Below are 20240 nucleotides of genomic sequence, written 5' to 3'. Positions count from 1 at the left end.
TTTCCCCTATTATGATAATATTTTGTTTGGGTAAGCAACAAGAAAAGATTGTGAAGTTTGTGTTTGAAACATAATACCTGCCAATTTTGCTAAATGAGGGTCGCAATATTTTTTTTTTTAGTTCTTTATTAAGGAGATTTTTAGCCCATGACTAGTTCATCTCCGGGAAGAGAGTCGCAATAGATCAGTGCACGGAGATTTGCTGCAGTCTTCTCTCACCCGTAAATTTTGACAGTTTTGGGTGGTTTGTTTTGGCTCCCATTCGTTGCCATCTCTTTTACTCAGAGACAAAATGATTGTAACCAAAAAGTGAGGTTAGGGACCGTGCACTGCTCTATGAGCGATTTTGTCATTTATCTCACTCACTCTTCGTGTTCTTCACTCTTCGCGAAGAGGCGATCAGAAAATTGCTCATTGGTACTGTGTCAAAGTTAAATTTGCAGGTTTTATGTGTCAAACACAAACTTTACAGTGTTTACACATACAAAATATCATTGTAATATCTTATTATTCCATAAATTCATAAAATAATTTTTAGCAAAAATGAATGCAAGGCACCCTGCCGATAATATCCAAATTCGAGTGTTGCCACTGCACTTCGGTTTTGGATGAAAAATCTCATCTTGCGCCATGTTTATTTCGGTTTCGCTTTGTCGTCTGCCGGAAGCAAAAGTTTACATATTTAATTTTGTTAAGTTTAATCGGTGTAGTACATAAATATTACTACTGTATCGACGGACTGCTAGTTGTATTTAGTAAGTTTACATCATGCATTTGAAATCAGGGTCAGACAATTATTGAAATTTCCCTCGGAATTTCCATTTCCTATAAACATGATACGATCCAACGCAACAGAATATGGTAGGCTGTTCCGGTGATAGAAGGAAATATACAGCGTCTCAGTTGATAGAACCGTCATGGGATTCTGGGATTCAAAACGGATCCATTCGCTCAGTACTTGCATTGGGCAGGTTTATTACCTTTGGTGAATTTTATGTGGAAATACCTAACGTAAAATTAATTTCATGATCTTAAACAGTGAACTGGTGCAATCGCGAATCCAACAACCTAACAGCAGCGGGTGCTTCGAATAGATTCATTCTTAGACATTATAACCGACTTTGGTAATTTTTCCTAGTTTTGAAGCTTTAACATTTTGTTACTCGCGCCAGCTTTTGTTACACTATAGTACTCACGCGTTGTACTTTGTACAACAGTGTGAGTTTTCCATTGCCATTTTGCTGTCGAGCTACCAATCGATATGAAACCAACGGGTATTCCTACAAAAAACTTGTTTTGAACTAAACAAGCTACACTTTGATTACAGTAAACCCCCTAAAAATGCGAATAATAGGGAAAATCTAAATGGAAACCATGTAAACTGTGTCAAAACTATGTGGGATTTGACTTAACTGGTTACAACATGGAATATCTCGAGATCCTGACCAGATAGAAAATTACTGTCTTGGGAAAAGTTGTTCAGGAGGTCAAGACTATTTGGCTGGTGGACAGTAGTTCAGAATTTTCTCACCACGTGGTGCTAGTATACATTTAAAATTCTCGCAAATCCTATAACTCGAGATCCTGACCAGATATAAAGTTACTGTTTTCGACAAAGTTGTTCAGGAGGTCAAAGCCTATTGCTTGGTGCACAATAGTTCAGAATTTTCTCACTTCACGGCGCTAATATACACGTGAAATTCTCACATATAAAGTATCTAGAGCTCCTGACCAGATAGAAAATTACTATCTTCGGCAAACGTGTTCAGGGGGTCAAGGATTTTTGGCTGATGAACAGTATTTCAGAATTCACTTCATGGCGCTTGTATACTCGTGCAATTCTGGCATATGATGTATCTCGAAACCTTCATTAAAATACCTTTAAAATGGCGTGTTAAGATCAAAACTAGCTTGCTTGGTTGTGAAGTAATCTCTTCTTAAATGATGAAATTTCTAAATATCTCGAAAATCCAGGGTTGTAGTCCAGACGGATCTAGGCACTTAAGAGCAAATCCAAAAAAGTAATTTGTGCAGAATGCCAAAATAAGCTGTTTGGCAAAGTTTGGTTCAAATCGGTGACCTCGACCACAGATGGAGTATACACATGATACTAGTACCACGTGGTGATAAAATTCTGAACTATTATCCATCAGTCAAAAAGTCTTAACCCCCTGAACAAGTTTGTTCAAGACAGCATGCGGCTATTGTTTATGTGAGAATTTCACATGTATACTAGTGCCACGAAGTGAGAAAACTCTGAACTCCTTTCCACCAAAAGACCTTGACCTCCTGAACAACTTTGCCCAAGACAGTAACTTTCTATCTGGTCAAGATCTCGAGATATATCACATGCAAGAATTTCACATGCATGTTAGCGCTACGTAGTGAGAAAATTCTGAACTACTATCCAGTAGTAAAAAGGTTATGATCCCCTGAACAACTTTGCCGCAGACAGTAACTTGTAAACTTATTATTTTTCATGTCTTGCTTTCTCTAATGACAACTGCTAGTCCAGTTGAGTGTACAAATCAGAGTGAGAGTTTATTCAAATTATTGCATTACAATAATTTCCTACTGGAGGTTCCTGGGGTCACCACGCCATGTCGCCATGTAAACTTATTATTTTTCATGTCTTTCTTTCTCTAATGACAACTGCTAGTCCAGTTGAGTGTACAAATCAGAGTGAGAGTTTATTCAAATTATTGCATTACAATAATTTCCTACTGGAGGTTCCTGGAGTCACCATGTACTCGATCACCAATCAGCGATCAATACATAAGTAGAGAATAGGAGAGAATAGGAGAAGGCAATTAACGAAAAGAGAGAATGACGATAGCATGTTGCGCCACTGGTGGCTTAACAACAGCCAGATCGAAATGTGACACTTTAAGAATGCTTAACGGTCATCGAACGATTGCCTCATGCTGATGCAGTAGTTCGATGGCCGTTGCAGTTTACTGGAAATTGTCTCTTCACAGCTTGACACAGCAGAAGTGGTCTGCTAGAAGCGTCGTGGGAAATATTGAATTTATGACATGAGGGATGCACATGTTACAAACTTTATATCTGGTCAGGATCTCGAGATATTCCATTTTGTAACCAGTTAAATCAAATTCCATGTAGTTTGGACACCGTTTACGTGGTTTCCATTTACATTTACCCTATAATCCGCAGTTTTGGGGGTTTACTGTAATCAAAGTGTAGCTTTTTTAGTTCAAAACAAGTTTTTTTTTTGGTTCAGAACAATTGGTAACTCAGCAACCAAAAGGCAATGGAAAACTCATATATGTTGTACAAAGAAGTTTGCCGTCAAGAAGTACCCAAGTAACCAAAAGTTCTGATAAAAGGCTATTTGTGGCTTAAGCAGCTTGGTTGAAGGTGGTCTATAGAATTCTAAGCAGCCTCATTTTTAAGTCATTATAAGCACTTGAATGTTCCGGTATCATAATTGAAGAGCATTCTAAGCAGCTTCTGGGCAGCTGACTGACTTGAATACGAAACACATCACCTTGATAAATTTTAAATTGGTGTTTGTCCGCCAGAATTCCAACACACTTGTGGTGTAGTGGTTAGCATTCGTAGATCGCATGCCAAATACACGGGTTCGAATCAGGGAAATTGTTCTTTAATTTTTTTATGCTTGGATAGAATATTGATGCACTGCATAGATATAAGAATTATGATTTATTTGAATATTAAATATTTACGTACACTAAATTTTGTTCATAATAAAGACTTGTGCGGATTGCTTCATGTGGGCTATGACGGACCTTTTTAGAAACTTTCAAGTTGCCAAGAAGTTCCACAGAGAACTTTTAAAATACTTTAAAGATGCTCAGAAGTTCCGTTGGGAACTTGTTCGGTACTTTGTTGTGGCCATGTTTTCAGCCTTGCCTGAAGTTCCTAAGAAGTGCTTAGGGATGCTTTTTGGAACTTTTGTTGAACTTCAAGTTGCTAGGAGTACGCATCGGAACTTTTTGGAGCCTGAAGTTCCTCGTGTTCTTTCTATAGCTTCTAAAGTAGCCAGAAAAATGTGTTGGAACTTTATATGCACTTTATGGAACTTGAAAGTTCTGTCGGAGCTTTGTGTGAACTTTTTGGAAGTTGAAAGTTCTGTCAGAACTTTATTCAAACTTTATGGAACTTGAAGGTTCTGTCGGAACTTTATGTGAACTTATTGGAACTTGGAAGTGAGTTTTATTGTTGAATATGGAACTTTTGGTTACTTGAGTACCTTTCTCACCGCAATATCAATGTCGTTGTTGGTCAACAAGGAACGATTTTTTTGTTATTTGTTTAATTCTGTTTGATTGTTCGTAAAAATAAAAAAAAATTCTAAGCTTGCTTATCAATGCCAAACGTAAACATTGAAAATAATATAAAACCTAGTATAAACTGCAATTTAAGAATAATGTTTGACGTCAAAATTTGCTGAAATAAAAACCCAGTTTCAAGTAGTTGTTACCCAATAATCAATGAAACAGTTACATCTTACTTAAAACGATATCTTCGCAAATACATAAAATTAGATACATCGTAAATAACTCAATTTTGACTGGTTGCTCTTAGGTGTCACGATGAGAGCAAAAGATTTAATTTTGAGTCATCCTTCCGTATAGGGTACTATTTTCTACCATCAAATCCGACAGATGTTGCCGCTAAATCTGGATAATCGTTCACGCATTTAACGATTGATTTGAAAATTATCATTTCAGCAAACTACTCACCGCACGCTGGCATCAGATCACTTTGACGTTTCTATATATTCTGTTTACCGTGCATGCAATATTGTTTGTGCCTTAACGAGCAAGCCTGTATTCCGCCAGAAGCTCGAGAGATGTCGTTACTGAGGTCCTACGTTTTAAGGTACTATGTTTTCAAAAAAAAAAACTTATTCATCTGCGTCTGTTTGTCTGTGGTTGTAGAATGGAGGTTTTCAAAAATCGTAGATTTCTTTACGAATATTGGATCTTTCTATGAACAAATTTATACATTTTATTCCTTGTAGTAATAGCGACATTATGTAGAAATAACATTTCGTACAAAGGGCATAATTATCGCGAATTTTAATAATAAATTTATTTCACCATACATTCCAGCGACAGTTTTCCACCACACGATTGAAGGCGGCTCACCTATAGTCGCAATATTTATAGTCTGGTGGATAGATTTTTGATCTATCAAAAAGCGGAACCAATCAACAACTGAAAAGGTCATATCAACTTTTATAAACAAAACTTTGATAGTTCTTTCCTCACCCCGAACGTAAATTAACAGCATTATCGGATAGGGGAAACTTTCCCCAACCCAATGATGTTGTAAGTTTACGTAGGCAGGCCTCGAGTTACGAGAAAAGGGTTTCTAAAGTTTGGTTCGCAATAGCTGATGTGATCTTTTTTGTTGTTGATCGTGATTTGCTCGATTAGTTCCGCTATTTGACAGCTCAATTGTTTCCCGAGATTCTATCCGCCAGACTATGAATATAGCGACTATAGGCTCACCCTATGGTGGTGAGTGTTGCCAGAAGCAGTATAAAGCACTGCATTCCAAAAACTTATTTCAGTCATAGTAAAACGTTCCCAAATTATTTAGCATACAAAATTTGTAAATCCAACACAAATTCTTTTCCGTGTCTTTTCCATCTAACTTGCATGCAAGCTCCGCACCAGTTTGTTGTGGCTAAATTCATCAATGAAAACATACCGTTGCTTCACTACCACATCGCATGAATGAACAGATCGTCTACGGTAGTGCAGCACGTGTTCAATAGAGCCTACTACTACACCGTTATCCCGATGCCGGCAATATGCAAACGATGCTATGCGCATGAAAGAGACAACCATAGTTGTGATATTTTAGGTAGGAGGCCTCGAATTACGCTCCGCTTAATAATAATAATATGAGTAATTTAATTGCTAATTAGTTCTTACTTTATTGCAAAATTATCTAATTCAGCGTTGAAATCTTAACTTGAGAAATTTGTGACGTAGTTTAGGCACACCCTTAAATCCGGTTTAGACGATTCAATGCTGAATTCAACCCAATTGAATTGTAATTTAAACAACCAGACAGTTGGTCGATGTCGAGCTTTTTCAAATCGTATTCAAGTCACTTGAACACTGACGACCAAATCAGGGGTGAGCTGAATCAACTCACTTGAACGGTGTATTTAGGCCATGAGCGCTCTGTTTGTTTACAATCTTTACGATGCCATCCGTCCGCACTTGTATTGGTACAACCTAGCACTCGAATGGAGCTGTCTGTCAGTCTTCAACTTCATTCTCTCATTGCCAGTTACCTAACCGTGCGAACTAACCGGGTGCGCTGTGTCATCTAATGTTGCGAAATTCGGGCTAGTGAATATTCAAGTGCACTATTCGGAGTATTTTCCATCGAATTCTATTAACGAAAGTTGCTAAGTGTGCAGTCTAGCAAAATGTCCCGCGCTCAGGATGCAGTGGCCTTGTTGCGATCCCTGAAACTGGTGGCTGAAGCATCAACCAAAACGCATAGTGAATTTGCCCGTCACCTGTGGGCCAATTCGAGTGTTCGAGAACTGCTCGAGCAGCAGCTTCGGCAGGGGGAGGACACGGTGAAAAAAATCCTCCAGAATCCCAATCAGGAGCTGGAAAAGGCCGGGGGACTCCTAAAGGAAACCCTGGAACGGACGGCTGTGGTGGCGGAAGGATTAAAACAACTGACTGCCATGTCGATGCCAAAGGTGGGTCCCGCTGCCGGATCCGGACCGTTAGGTTTCGCTTCAGCCAGTGGAGGTAGCCAGGCACACCATCAACACGAGGCAAACCCGATGGGGAAAACTTCGGATATAGGTAGGTTTTGCGTTTGTTTTGTTAGTAGCTACGTGACCAAAAGTAGGGTAAACAAACTCGTATGCGAATTAAAAACATATAAAGTGCTTACCTAGGTGCCATGACCATGAGACGTGCTTGTTGGTGCAATTTTGGTGTTATGGTCTTCGTCGGAAATTTGGATAAAATTGCTTACATGTTTTCTTACCTTAGCTTCGAATACTACCCGTGTAGACAATCGTCCAAGCAAATTGTTGGAAATTTCTATGACTCGTAGACTCGCGTTTTTTTCCTCTGTTCGGGACCTAACACCACTGCGACCAGTAATTTGATCATGGATTCCTTAGCAACAACATTAAAGAATGACACCGATATTGACCATGCATCAGAACCCTTGTCTTAACCACTTCAAGCTAGGGAACAACGAATAGAAGATCAGGAATCACATAGGAGAAGACTAACTCAGTTTTTCTTTGTTTCAAGATCATCCTTGGTGGACAAAGCCGAGTCTTGTCACTATCAACAAGACATAAAGAATAACAAGGACTATGATGTGTTCCTTTGATTACTGAAAAATCTTGTTCCCCTAGTTTGAAGTAGTCAGGATTAGGAATCGGTGGTAGATCTTTCATTCCGTAACGTACCGTGAAAAGATGATCTACCCACGTTACGGGGTAGACTCGCGCTTAAAAATTGCCTACATGCCTTTGGGGATGATCGTAAACTTCGGAGACACTTTAGGGTAGGACGGTAAGGGGGCTTGGTAAGCGTCTACGGTTTCAAACAAATGTATGGACGATTGTGTACGTGGTGGAGGGGGATGGTCTACACACTCGATCTAGCTCGGTAAAATCTCCAACAGCCGATTACCTCGGCATTTCGGAATAAGTCCAATTGGTATCCTTATCTGTCGTTTCCAATGCAAATCGAGGTGAGATGAACTGTAGCTATGGGATGTGAGTTGGTCGTTTTCATTATGAACTTATGTGATGATTGATGAACTTGTCTGCATTCATGGAAAACCCGTGAGTAGTTATGTTGATCTTTATGTAGTTTTTTTTTATTACGAATGATCTTGAAGATTCCATGCTTCGGTAATGGAGTTTTCCTTTGTCCACTTGATCCATTTTTCGATGACTGCATCCTTGACAGAGTTGGCGATAATCCTTTCAATTCCTCCAATAGTTTATATGGTGCTTACATCCACATTGTCCCTTGGCCCGAGGTGGGATGGCGGCGTTGGCAGAGCTGATAGCGGATCACTTTTTTCAAGCCAGTCACTAAAAAGTCTCCTTTTTAAGGCTAAGTCACCGTTTCTTGTAATCAGTCACTATTTTCAACTATTTTAGCGTGAATTTATTTCAAGATTGATCATTTTTCTTATAGTGTTGTGTAGGATCTGATAGTCAAGTCGATAATTACATTTTGTTCTAATTTTCGAGCAATCCGAAGGTGTTGTGCTTCTATATAGCTTTTTGACGTTTAATCGTTTTCTCTATCTACAGGAGGTCTTAAAACATGACAACCAGTTTTAAAGAAACAGCTTTACAATCAAACCCCATTAAATGTTGAAATTTAACATATACTTTATTTTAGTAAGTCTAAGATCTCAAAATATTAAATGTCTTGAAGTTTCGTATTCCATGTACATTTTTTGCTGGTGCTGCATCGGTCCCGCTACATCTGGGGTGCATAACAGTCAAGTCGTCAGTCATATGAGGCAACCGTTGCATCCTGAAGCACCTCTCCATCTTATCGCGGCAGCATTTAGGTGCTTCCCCTTCACCAGCGATCGACAAAGTAGACACTCTACTTACATCGGCGGAACTTGTTACACTCGTGACAGAAGTCACCATGATCCAGTACACCTGCAGGACCCGAAAAAAAAACAGCTTCATGCTGCAGTATCCATCATCAATAAAAAGCCATCAAAATTGCCAATTGGAACGCTTGCTCGCTCAGGAGCAAGAGCATCGAGTATGTTGAATTCCTCAACGAACGAAACATCGATATCACCATCATCACCGAAACGCACCTGGAGCCCCATCACCATCGTTGCGGCATACTGCCCTAAACAAGTCAACATCAGAGATGGGTCGGCAGCAGCCCTGCGACGAGATATTGTCAAGCTAACACGACGGCGGGAAAACTTTATCATCGCTGGCAAGCTAAACGCCGAACATCAAGCTTGGGGCAACAGTCGGCGCAATCAAAAAGGCACCATCCTGAACAACGACCTGCAGGAAGTATCCAGACAGATAAGCAATACGCTGAACCTTGAAAGATCTACCAAAGACCTTACCAGACTCCGTAACACCATTCAAAGGCAATACCAATGCTCTGGTCTGCCAATTATCCAAATCAGGATGATGGACCTCAGAAATAACGACTTTGCTAGTAAGATCTGCTCTCTTCCAGATTGTGCTAAGCCGCTCGGGAATCTTACCAAAATTGTTTAAAATAATCCACTGATACCACTGAATCGTTCCGACAATTCAGTGGTTCATCTGATAACCCCTGTAGAAAAGGCTGCAGTAACACTTCATCAGCTCCCACAATCTCGGACAGAACAGCATAGGCCCATACGAGGCTGCGATTTCTGAAAACGCAGCAAACATCCATCAGGATCCCAACATCTTTCCTGATGAATCCAAAGCTCACGAACTGTTGGCCTGATTTGCAATCAGCTAAAGTTATACCAATCCAGAAACCTCAGAAGGATCCTTCCTCTCCTTCAAGTTACCGACGCATCAGCCTTTCTCTCATGGTTATCCAAGCTGTTCGAAAGGGCAGTTTTCAGCCGACTTCTAACGTCTGCCGAAGACCACAACACCTTACTCGAGGAGCAGTTTGGTTTTCGAATAGGATGATCGACCATCCACCATCCACCAACTGACCCGAGTAACAAACATTCTTAGACGGAACAAGGATGTTTCTAAAACATCTGCTATGGCATTGTTAGACGTTGAAAAAACGTTTGACAATGTCTGGCTTGGATGTCCTGTCTGAGTATTTCAACAATTGGAAGATCATTGCAATTCTATGAGGATTTTTTTTTGTAGAAATATTGTTTATTTAGTTTTTAATAATAAATAACACATTCAAAAGGATAAAAAATTAAATTATTCTTCTAGATTTAGAACAAACTCTAGCTCACCTACATCGATTCTACTATTAACATTGACATTAATAAAATTGATGTATTTTATGAAAATTTTAAGTAAATTGATTCTTGTCTCTGTTGCAATTGTACCCAGGATCGGGCGTAGAAGGTCTTCCAAAGTAGGCCTTTGCCACCCACCGAGAGTCATCGTCATCCTTCGTTGCACGTACGCCCATGCCGCGGTTACTCGGGGGCAAACACTGAACTTCATTCCTTTATTTAACGTCGGTCTCTGTTCCGAAATCTAGTACCAATCACCGACGGACATCGATTGCCATCCATTGCCGACAATCTAATGTGCAGGAAGGCAGGTTCCACACTTGCGTAGAATATCGCACCCATTCACCACACATTTGCTGGGACCAACGGCTTTACATTTCTTCCGAAGGAAGACGTGACCAGAGATTTTTATGCATCAGAAAAATCCCACCGACCTCGGCTGGGATTGAACCCAGACAACATTGGGTTGTTAGAAAGCAGTCACGCTTACCACTACACCACCGCCGCCGGCTACTCACTGAACTTGTGTTGCAAAGATTCGATGACCATCATGCAGTGCTGACAATGCGGGTCGTTTGCACGGCCGATGGTGTTCATCAGTCTGCGGTGCTCCGTTTTTTCGTTGTTAACTAACAAGTAGAGATCGCTGCGCTGGCTCGATGACAGTCTTCTTGATGAAATGTTTGCCCATATCTTCTTCCCTTTCAGGCCTGGCTGATTCCGTTCCTCTTTTGGTATCTCGGTTTGCTCCAGATAGAAGCGGTGATTTTGATCGCTGGTGGGGTTTTGTTGGATGTGGTGGGGATACAAGGAAAATTGCTGAGAGAGGAGTTTTAGGCAGGGGGAGGAATATTTTGGGCGAGAAGGGACTGATAATGGGGAAGGGAATCGATCTCTTGAAGATGGCGATTGACGAGAAGCGCTTTGCACTTGATCGCTGGCAATTGCAGTTTTAGTCCTCCATGCTTTTTACTGCGCGCCAGCTGCTGTATTGGAAACTCCCCATTGTCGCTGTCAGCAAATATTATAAATTAACAATATGGTTCACTCTTCTATTATCCCCAAGACACGATTTTTCCCGACACTAGCGGCTCTAGTGACGCGAAAGGTGACTAATACACTGTAAATTGAGCGTAACAAGGCTATCAAAAACAACTCACTGTTGAATAAAATTTAACCACACGGTAAGAAAAAAATAGTCAAAATTAAGTTTATATCTCAAGTGCCGCCGGGATTTTCGGAGGTACAAAATCTCTGATCACGAAGGGTGGGTGTGGATGCTGCTTCTCGGGCGTCGGTAGCATTGGTATTCAGTACGGAAAACAAATCAAGGAAAAAAGTTTATTTCACCCAACTAGGTACTATGTGGGAAGCCAAAAGTAAGTAAAGTCCCATGTACTCAATTAATCATGTTTTGTTGTTTTGACATCATCCACATACAGAGGGCCAGTCACTTTCGAATATATGGGAATGGTAGGAAACCATTAGGAAATGCATGAACATTTTCATTTTTTATTCATTATCGTCTTTATGAGCAGTTTGGCAGTTGTCACAAATGACATCAAGATGCCTAGCCGGAGTCAATTTTGTTCTGAATAGTTTTCAATCCGACAAGTAGGCTTACTCAGATTGGGCTTTTCCGCTTTTCGCGCTGCCGTTCCGCTTCCACTGTAATAGCGTAATAAATAATAAAGCCAAATGAAACGATGAAAAATGGAAAGCAGAATCAAAACAAAATCGCAAATAAGGCTACCAGAAACTCAAATTTCTAATGGTCATAGGGTTACAAGACGTTCAAAATAAAAATAAACCCTGTTAATATGCACGAACTGTCATCCAGATTAACGGGGGTCCACAGTATTGTATACGGTAAGAAAAAAGGACCCAACGGCCAGTTCGTTTTTACCTACTTTTGACTTTTTGTCTCCTTTTCTCCTTCTAATGTTGTCAAAAATAGAGGAGCAAAACCACCCAACAAGGGTAGTAAACGTTGAGTATAATCATATTTACCTACTGTTGGGTACAACTAACTTGCTTTTGTGTTGAAAGCGAGTGGAAAATTCCATACGAACTGCACACAAGAAAGTGAAAATTACTTTGATCCGCTTTACCTACTTTTGGGTTCCTGCACTACACGGTAACCGCAAAGTACCCAATAATGACTACAAAGTAAGCATTTTCGAGGGAGACTGGGACTACCCATTAAATGAGTAAAAATATTACCCATTTATGAGTATTTGTTATTCAAAAATGATTACTTACTACTTGTTTTTGTAGTTGCAATTACTCATAAATGGGTAAAATTTTACTCATTTAATGGGTAGTCCCAGTTTCCCTCGAAAATGCTTACTTTGTAGTCATTATTGGGTATTTTGCGGTTACCGTGTATAGTGCCGAGATGAGTGAAAAGAACCTAATTTTGGGTACTTTTTTTTAGCCGTGTAAGATATTAGAACACCGCAAAAATTTCCCTTTTATACCTGAACCATTCTAAACATGCGATTATAACCAATTCCTCAGAATTTGGGTACATTTTACTCATCGTAATAAAACTGATTTACTCAGATTCTGTCAACTCATTACTGCACATAAGAATGGGTACCGTCTACCCAGTCTCAGAGTAGGATCAGAATAGTGTGTAGAAGAAGTGAATTCTACGCAATTTAGAGTTGTTTACATGGACCGCGTACCGCTAATATCTGTTAGTTTCTCTGTTAGCTAAACATTTAAACTATCTGGATCGTTTTGGTTAATGATTTTTTTTTACGCTATGTGTCGATCATTTTGCGCTGTTTCTGGATGTTCCAGCACGAAAGAAGGCCCTTCTAGGATTTCTTTCTTCCGGATTAATGCTTCAAACAGGTAAACAGATTTGGAAATATTGTAAATTTCAGCTAAGCCATACCAAAATTTACAAAATTTTAGGGAAGTGGATGCCTGGACAAACTTCTGTCACAACCCGTCACTCAACAAGAGCAGTCTAATTTGTTCTTTGCATTTTCACGATTCCGACTTCTACAATCCGAACAACAAAACTCAAGGGTTAGTACGCATACAATCAAAAATTAATGACGAATAGTGAATCTTTATAAACAATCATTTTTAGTTTGTTTCTACACGCTCGTCCGTCTCTATTTCCGGGAATCAGTGATACCGATGATCAACTGCCAGATGCCGAAGCGGCACCAATGGAGGAGGAAATTCATTTGTTAACTTCAAGTGACATCTGTGTTGCTGGTGAAGTAGAAGTGGGTTCAATTTCCGATGAAAATGTTATTCCGTATATCCCGTATACCTTGAACCATACCTCCATGAATCTTGGCATTGAAAATGACCACCATTATTGCGCAAATGTAGAAAATATAATTCAATGCATTGACCGATTAGTAATCGTCGAAGAAGAGAATCGGGAACTTAAAAAGAAGCTTCGAATGAAGCAGAATCAAACTTGGGCTTTGAAAGCAAACATTAGAGCTCTTCAAGAAGAATCTAAGAAACTTAAATCGGGCTTACTGTTGCGATCATCAAACCTCGCAGATTCCATGCTTATGGAGCTACAAAAGAATAAAAACAGGAAAACCCGTGGCGCAAGGTTTTCAGATAAGATGCGCAACATGTCTATCATACTACATTATTGTTCCAGCAAGGCCTATCGGCAGATGCGAAAAAAATCACATTGCCCTCTGTTAAAAACAATAAAACGATGGCTATCCAGGTTGAACATCAAAGAAGGATTTTCGTCGAGCTGTAAAATCCTTAAATTCAAAGTAGCTGGTCTGCCAGAGGACGAGAAACTGGTCACTGTATTTATCGACGAGATGAGCGTTTCACAACGTCTAACATATGTTGCAAATTCTGATCCCGATTATTTCATGGGATTTCCCACGAAAGTTGGGAAAGAAACTGTGAATATGAACCAAAGAGCCATTACCATTATGGTGAAATCCATCAAATCAGGATTTAAGCAGGCCATTGGTTATTTCTTCAATACCAGTTCATTGAAATCAGAGCGGTTGCAGAATATCGTCAACGAAGGTTTGAAGCTGCTAACTGAGACAGGACTTGTTCTCAAATTATTAGTTTGTGACCGGAATTCGACAAACCGTTCCCTTTTCAAGCTTTACGGAGTCAGCATAGAACGACCATGGTTTCATTTTCATAAAAAGATAATCTATTGTGCATTCGACGCACCTCATTTGGCCAAATCGTCCCGCAATAATTTGCTGAAACATAACGCAGTATTTGAAGACAAAGTATGCAGCTTCCAACACATAGTAGATTTATTCAACGAGGACATAAAATGCTTCCCACGAATGGTTCCACGATTAACTGTAAATCCCGTGCAGCTGGCTCCATATGCTGAGATGAACGTCAGCTTAGCAACTCAGACACTAAGTGCATCTGTGAGCGCTGGTTTGAAGGCATATGTCAGCTTAAAAAAACTATCAAAAGCCTGTTTGAATACGGCGGCATACACTGAATGTGAAAATCGAAATCATTTTAGTTTTTTGTTTTTGAGCTTTTTTTAAACTCAAGTGTTTTTGAATGTTTTTTTCTTACCGTGTTTGTTAATCTAGTACCCAAAATTGGGTTAACGATTATTAGCGTGTTGAAAGTTTTCTTCCTGTCAGTTGCCAATGTGGTATGTAAAGAGAGATGGCAGACATAATCTGCATTTTCTTTTATTTGTTTGGATTACCTCTAAGCTTAATGTACATTCAAACTTTAGCAGACATCACGTTATTTAGGCATTTTTGATATCATATTATATTACGTTATTACGTTATTAATATCAACTATAGTCTGAACGTAGTATAATGTCATGACGTCAGGGTAGGCGTGTAACATGCATGAGAAAGCTAATACTGTTTGCCACACCTTTTATTTGACTAAACGTATGAATTGATTACACGCTTAAATAATAAGGCCACGAATGTTTTTAGTCACCTTTCTCACCGGGAGAGGGTATTACTTATGCGTCTTTTCAGAAATATATGGGAATTCTGGAAGTGAACCATATTGTTAATTTATAATATTTGCTGTCAGCTTTGCCGTGTGGATACATTGCGGTGGTATTATGGAAGAGAGGTACCACACCTTCGCTGTGATGAAGGTGTTAAGTAATATTACCTTTTGCTGCAGGGTTAGGGAGCGCATGTTATGCATCCATATAAGCTGCCGAATTTTGTTTGTTAGCGTATCCCAGTTTAGCTTCACCATCAGCCGCACTGAGTTTACAAAAATAACACCCAGAACCTCCACCTTCTCTGTATTCTGTAGTCCTGTGGATCCCCATTGATGAATCCGACATCGATTGCCACTGTTTTATTGCGATTTAGTTTTTCCCCGGCAACGACTTCAAAGCAGTCGAAGAGCTGAAAGATCCGTTCAATTGTTTGCGTTGATGTTGCTATCACCGTGATGTCGTCAGCGTACGCAACGCAAAGATCACCGCCACACACACGCTCCACCCGTGTGAGGAGGGGATGGAGGTAGAGCACAAAGAGCAGCATCGACATCGGATCTCCCTGACGTACGGATCGTTCTATTTATGCGGAACGACTGTGAAAGGTGCCCATTCACTAAAGCGAACCCCACACGGTAAGAAATATTGTCAATACTTACAAGTATTGACAATAATATTGATGATGTGAATACAGAAATATTGTCAATACCGATGTATTGACGTCAATATAAAATGTATTGACAATACGATTATTGTCAATAAAAGCAATCGTGTACGGTCCACATAACAGTCGTGATGAAGAGGTATCGGCCACTCGAGAGAGCCAGCCGACGAAATCATGATTGATACCCAGAGAGAGAAGGGTTCGATGAAGAAACTCATGAGAGACCCGATCAAATGCGTGATCTAGGTCCGAGATGGGAAATGACAGGTGGGCAGGAACTCACGGTCTCCCAGTGTTGGTGAGTTCACGAAAAGTTCACTATTTTGCCATACAGAAATTCAAAACAAAATTTTTAATCTGCGGATTTGGACAGTTTTTGACCTGTTTCATACGACTGGAAGGTGTATGCTGGTCACAAATGCCGTGCCAAACTGATTTCCTACGCAATTAATCAATCTATTATGTGAATTTTGCTAATAAACACGAGGAGCATTTCTTATAGCAAAACTTGCCATAACAAAATGGGCGGTTCATTTTAGTAAACAAACTAACACTTCTTCCGACTGTGTCACCTCTCTTACTCGCCTAGTATCGTCATAGTCTCATTTATTACGAAGTACAGCTCCCGATAGATGACGTCGAATGTTCGTTGGTAGAACTCTACCGCCAGGCCATCGGTACCAGGCGATTTTCGTTTCTGCGATGTTCGGATGGCATTTTTCAAATCGTCAATAGTGATCTCTGCCATTAGAGCATCGTTGGTTTCGTCGTTCTCGGGTACGACTCTCTCGTTTATAAACGTTTCTTCCCCAACCTGCCTTGCCTCTCCAGCCGCATACAGGTCCCTGAAGTATCGGAACATGTGTTGTTCGATCTCCAGGGAGCCTTGTATTTGTTCTCCTCGCTCGTTCTGCAGTTCTGTTTTTTTCCTTCGTCTGTCGCCCAGCTGGAAGGTAGATAAGCTCTCGCCCGCAACGAACGTCTCGTTGAGACGGATGAAATTTTGTGCAAAACGACGGCTGCAACATCAGCATAGCATTGGTGTTCAGCGTAATAGATTCGAAGCCAACACCATGCCATCCAGCTGGGGAAATTCCTCCGTTGGAGGGTCCAAAACTGCCACCGAATTTGAAATCGTCAATATTTGCGGCAGTCAAAAGGTGAGGGCGGAGGGACCAAAAACCACGTCCTTGTTCGCGGCCGAGGTCGGGAAGGCAAATTCGTGCTGTTAGAGCCTTGTAGTCTGAAAATGAACATACGTGCGTGGCAGCGCTTCGCAGATGCTCGCATAGCCCAGCACTGACATACATACGGTCGAGCCTGGATGCCGCATTGTGAGTGACGTTCGTGGGTGCGGGGGTTGTGGGCTACAGTTTTAACCATAATATGTCGTGTAGCTGCAGCTGCCGTACGGTCGCCTGGAGAGCTGGACTTGAGTTGGCACTCGTAGAGTAACTCGGACGTAGCACGCAGTTGAAATCACCGGCAAGGATGACGTGTTGCGTGTTGAAGCGAAGGTAGTAAGCGATCATGCCGTTGAATGGTGCGTAGACGTTGCAGAGAGTCGTATTTTGCACCCTCAAAGCAATGAGGCGGCCATCCAGGCTTTTCTCGACATGCGAGAATTGTATGTGGTCTTTTAGCGCGGTTGCCGTTCCCCGCCTCGCGTGATCCACATTACAGGAATTACAGAAGCCAGGGAGAGAGAACTGCTCATTCTCCACCTCCTGAAGGAAAACGATGTCCAGCGGCAGCGTTCGTACGAAAGACCGAAGTGCGTCGATTTTCGTTGCGTTCGTGATGTTGTTGATGTTGATAGTTGCGAGGTTATAACTGGAGAACTCAGCCATTAGGACGGTCGGTTCTCCACTCGAGGCTTCTTGCCTGATGGACGAGTGCGAAGATGCCTTTTGGAGCTTGATGAGCCTACAGATGAATCTGTCTCGTTTCCATCGGACTTACCACAAGCAGTTTTGCGATCCACTCCGTCACTAGCAGGGGGCTGTTGACTTGTAGAGGGGATCAACGGCCCGCTATCCGATGGGTGAAGCGAAGCCGAGGTAGAGGCTAACGTAGGAAAATTTTCATCAGTGACGACCGGTGGTGGTTTTCGTTGGGGAATTTTTTTTTTCGGCGGCTGCATACTTGCCAAGTTTTTGTTGATTTGGTTGGCACCAGGAATGACGAAGTTTAATATTGTGTTCGTTGGATTCGCATGCGGATGCGGTTTGCTTCGTTGTTTGTGAAGCTTTAGGTGATGGACTCATCTGCTTTGCGGCATCGGCATACGTCTTCTGCACGAGCAGTTTTTCATTCCGCCCGCGAAGTCGTTTGGACGTGGAGCGACACGGAACGGCTCAGCGATGAGCAGAGAGAAAAAGAAAAAAAAACACAGTTGGCACTGGTAACTGCTTGTGTTCGACTTCCACAGAACGTTAACAAAAGTTCAGCTCGGAAGTTGAGCGCTCACTAAGATCTCAAAACCATAAAAATCACTACTTAGGACCATTCATAAATGACGTAGCATATAGCCCTATCTTCCCCTTTAAATGCTACGTAATTTATACATGTTCTATTACTGTCTAACATTCCGACATTGTGATGCCCTGCCACGGTATCGCTACTGAGATCATATTATATATTTTTCTATGGTTGCCCTCTTGACGATAATAGGTAAGGTAATGCCGAAGCCGTGGTTTACCCTAGTTTTTGATCACCTGTTGCATCATGTTTCATCACAATTTTAAGTATCCACTTACGATTCACCTTCCCCACTTTCAGGTAATTTAGACATCTCTCAAATCACGCTCAAGGAGCTGGAAGCAATCCTCTCGGAGCATAACAGAAACCGCCAGGTCAAACTATCACTCGATGGAGCTAAACGCAAGCAACCCGCGGAACCGAAAAGAGTTCAGGATCTAGCAGATCCACCTTCGACTCCCCCACCGAAATCTCCCGAACTCAAACCGTCTCAAACCGCAACGAGAGACGAACAGCAAGTCGCAAAAATGTTAAACTTCGTTTCATCTTACAAACCAACCGCTTCGAGCTTGCCGAGCCAATCTCCGCCCCCATCCCAAGCGCCCATAGAGCTACCTCAGCTGAGCACGGTTGCCAAACAGCGAAAAGTTCCGTCATCCCGAGTGGCGCGTCTCGCCTCCTTCGGGGGTCTCTTCGCTGGCTTAGGACTCGGCACGGTGAGCGAACTTACCAAGGGTGCACTCGGACTGGGTGGCACTACGGACCCTAAGGAAGCCCTGTTCAGTCCGAACAACGCCGAACGGATCGTGGACACACTGTGCAAAGTTCGCGGAGCAGCACTCAAGCTTGGTCAGATTCTCAGTATTCAGGACTCGAACGTGGTTTCACCGCAACTGGTGAATGCATTCGAGCGGGTTCGACAGGCAGCAGATTACATGCCGGATTGGCAGGTGGAGAAGCAGTTGGTCGGCGAGCTGGGAGAGGACTGGAGAAAGAAGCTTGCCAGCTTTGATCAGAAACCGTTTGCGGCGGCTTCTATTGGCCAGGTGCACCGAGGAATACTGCATGATGGGACGGAAGTCGCCATCAAGATTCAATACCCAGGAGTGGCTAGGAGTATCGAAAGCGATATCGACAATCTAGTCTCGATGCTGAAGGTGTGGGATGTCTTTCCGGCGGGGATTTTCGTCGATAATGTTGTGGCTGTGGCCAAGCGCGAACTGACGTGGGAGGTGGATTATATAAGGGAGGCAGAATATACGGAACGGTTCGGAGAGATGATCCAGCATATGCCGGAGTTTCGGGTGCCCAAGGTGATAAAGAGTCTAACTTCGCAAAACGTACTGACGACCGAGCTGGTCCCGGGGGTTCCCATGGATAAGTGCTTCAATATGAGGTGAGGTTACAATCGATGAAACGGATTTTGCTTCAATCATTTAGTTCCATTCATTTCTAGCCAAGAACATCGAAACCATATCGCACGATGCGTGATGAATCTGTGTCTGAATGAACTGTTCACCTTCCGCTGCATGCAAACGGATCCGAACTGGTCGAACTTCCTGTACGATGCCGACACAAAGAAAATAATGCTGATTGATTTCGGAGCCACGCGTTTCTACCCGAAACCGTTTATGGACGATTACATGTTGGTAGGTTCTCTAGTTGATCGATTGGGAATTCTTCCAACTAAGAAACCTTTACGATTTCAGGTAATTGAAGCCGCCACCAGAAACGACCGGCAACGGATCCTGGAACTGTCCCGCAAGATGGGATTCCTCACCGGATATGAAACTCCAACCATGGAAAATGCTCACATCGATGCCGTCCTAATTCTGGGAGAAGTGTTCAGCGTTGAAGGCGAGTTCGAGTTTGGAAGGCAAAGCACAACGAAGAAGATTGCTTCCCTGGTTCCGGTAATGGTTGCGCACCGGTTGTGCCCACCACCGGAGGAAATATACTCCCTGCACCGAAAGCTGTCCGGTGTCTTCCTACTGTGTGCTAGGCTGAATGCCAAAGTCGACTGTAAACCATTGTTCCAAGAAGTGCATCAGAACTATACATTTGGATAAGCTTGTAAATAAAGAGGTTTTTTTTTTATTGGTTTAACCTAAGTTTATACAGCTAGCAATCAATCCTTTAACAATGCTTGTTTGTCAA

At 41.8% G+C, this 20240-nt stretch overlaps 1 protein-coding gene across 1 annotated transcript; it reads left to right on the top strand.

The window, feature by feature from the left end:
* Nucleotides 1-6299: 6299 nt before the first annotated feature.
* Coq8 (ubiquinone biosynthesis protein COQ8, mitochondrial) lies at nt 6300-20215 on the top strand. The gene is made up of 4 exons (XM_065217117.1): nt 6300-6830; nt 18384-19479; nt 19540-19732; nt 19793-20215. The coding sequence occupies exons 1-4, from the start codon at nt 6437-6439 to the stop codon at nt 20150-20152; spliced, it is 2043 nt and encodes a 680-aa protein (XP_065073189.1). The 5' UTR covers nt 6300-6436; the 3' UTR covers nt 20153-20215.
* The last annotated feature ends 25 nt before the right edge of the window (nt 20216-20240 follow it).

This window comes from Ochlerotatus camptorhynchus, unplaced genomic scaffold, assembly GCF_037179485.1.
Source record: "Ochlerotatus camptorhynchus isolate MF236.1 unplaced genomic scaffold, CSIRO-AGI_Acam_v1.1 ptg000007l, whole genome shotgun sequence".
Taxonomy (NCBI): domain Eukaryota; kingdom Metazoa; phylum Arthropoda; class Insecta; order Diptera; family Culicidae; genus Ochlerotatus; species Ochlerotatus camptorhynchus.
The sequence above is the reverse complement of the archived record's forward strand: the minus strand, read 5'-3'. Positions and strand labels throughout refer to the sequence as shown.

Coding starts and splice junctions, on each gene's coding strand:
- Coq8 (XM_065217117.1), top strand. CDS start 6,437: ATGTCCCGCGCTCAGGATGCAGTGGCCTTGTTGCGATCCCTGAAACTG. Junction 19,480..19,539: donor GATAAGTGCTTCAATATGAG/GTGAGGTTACAA, acceptor ATTCATTTCTAG/CCAAGAACATCGAAACCATA. Junction 19,733..19,792: donor TTATGGACGATTACATGTTG/GTAGGTTCTCTA, acceptor TTACGATTTCAG/GTAATTGAAGCCGCCACCAG.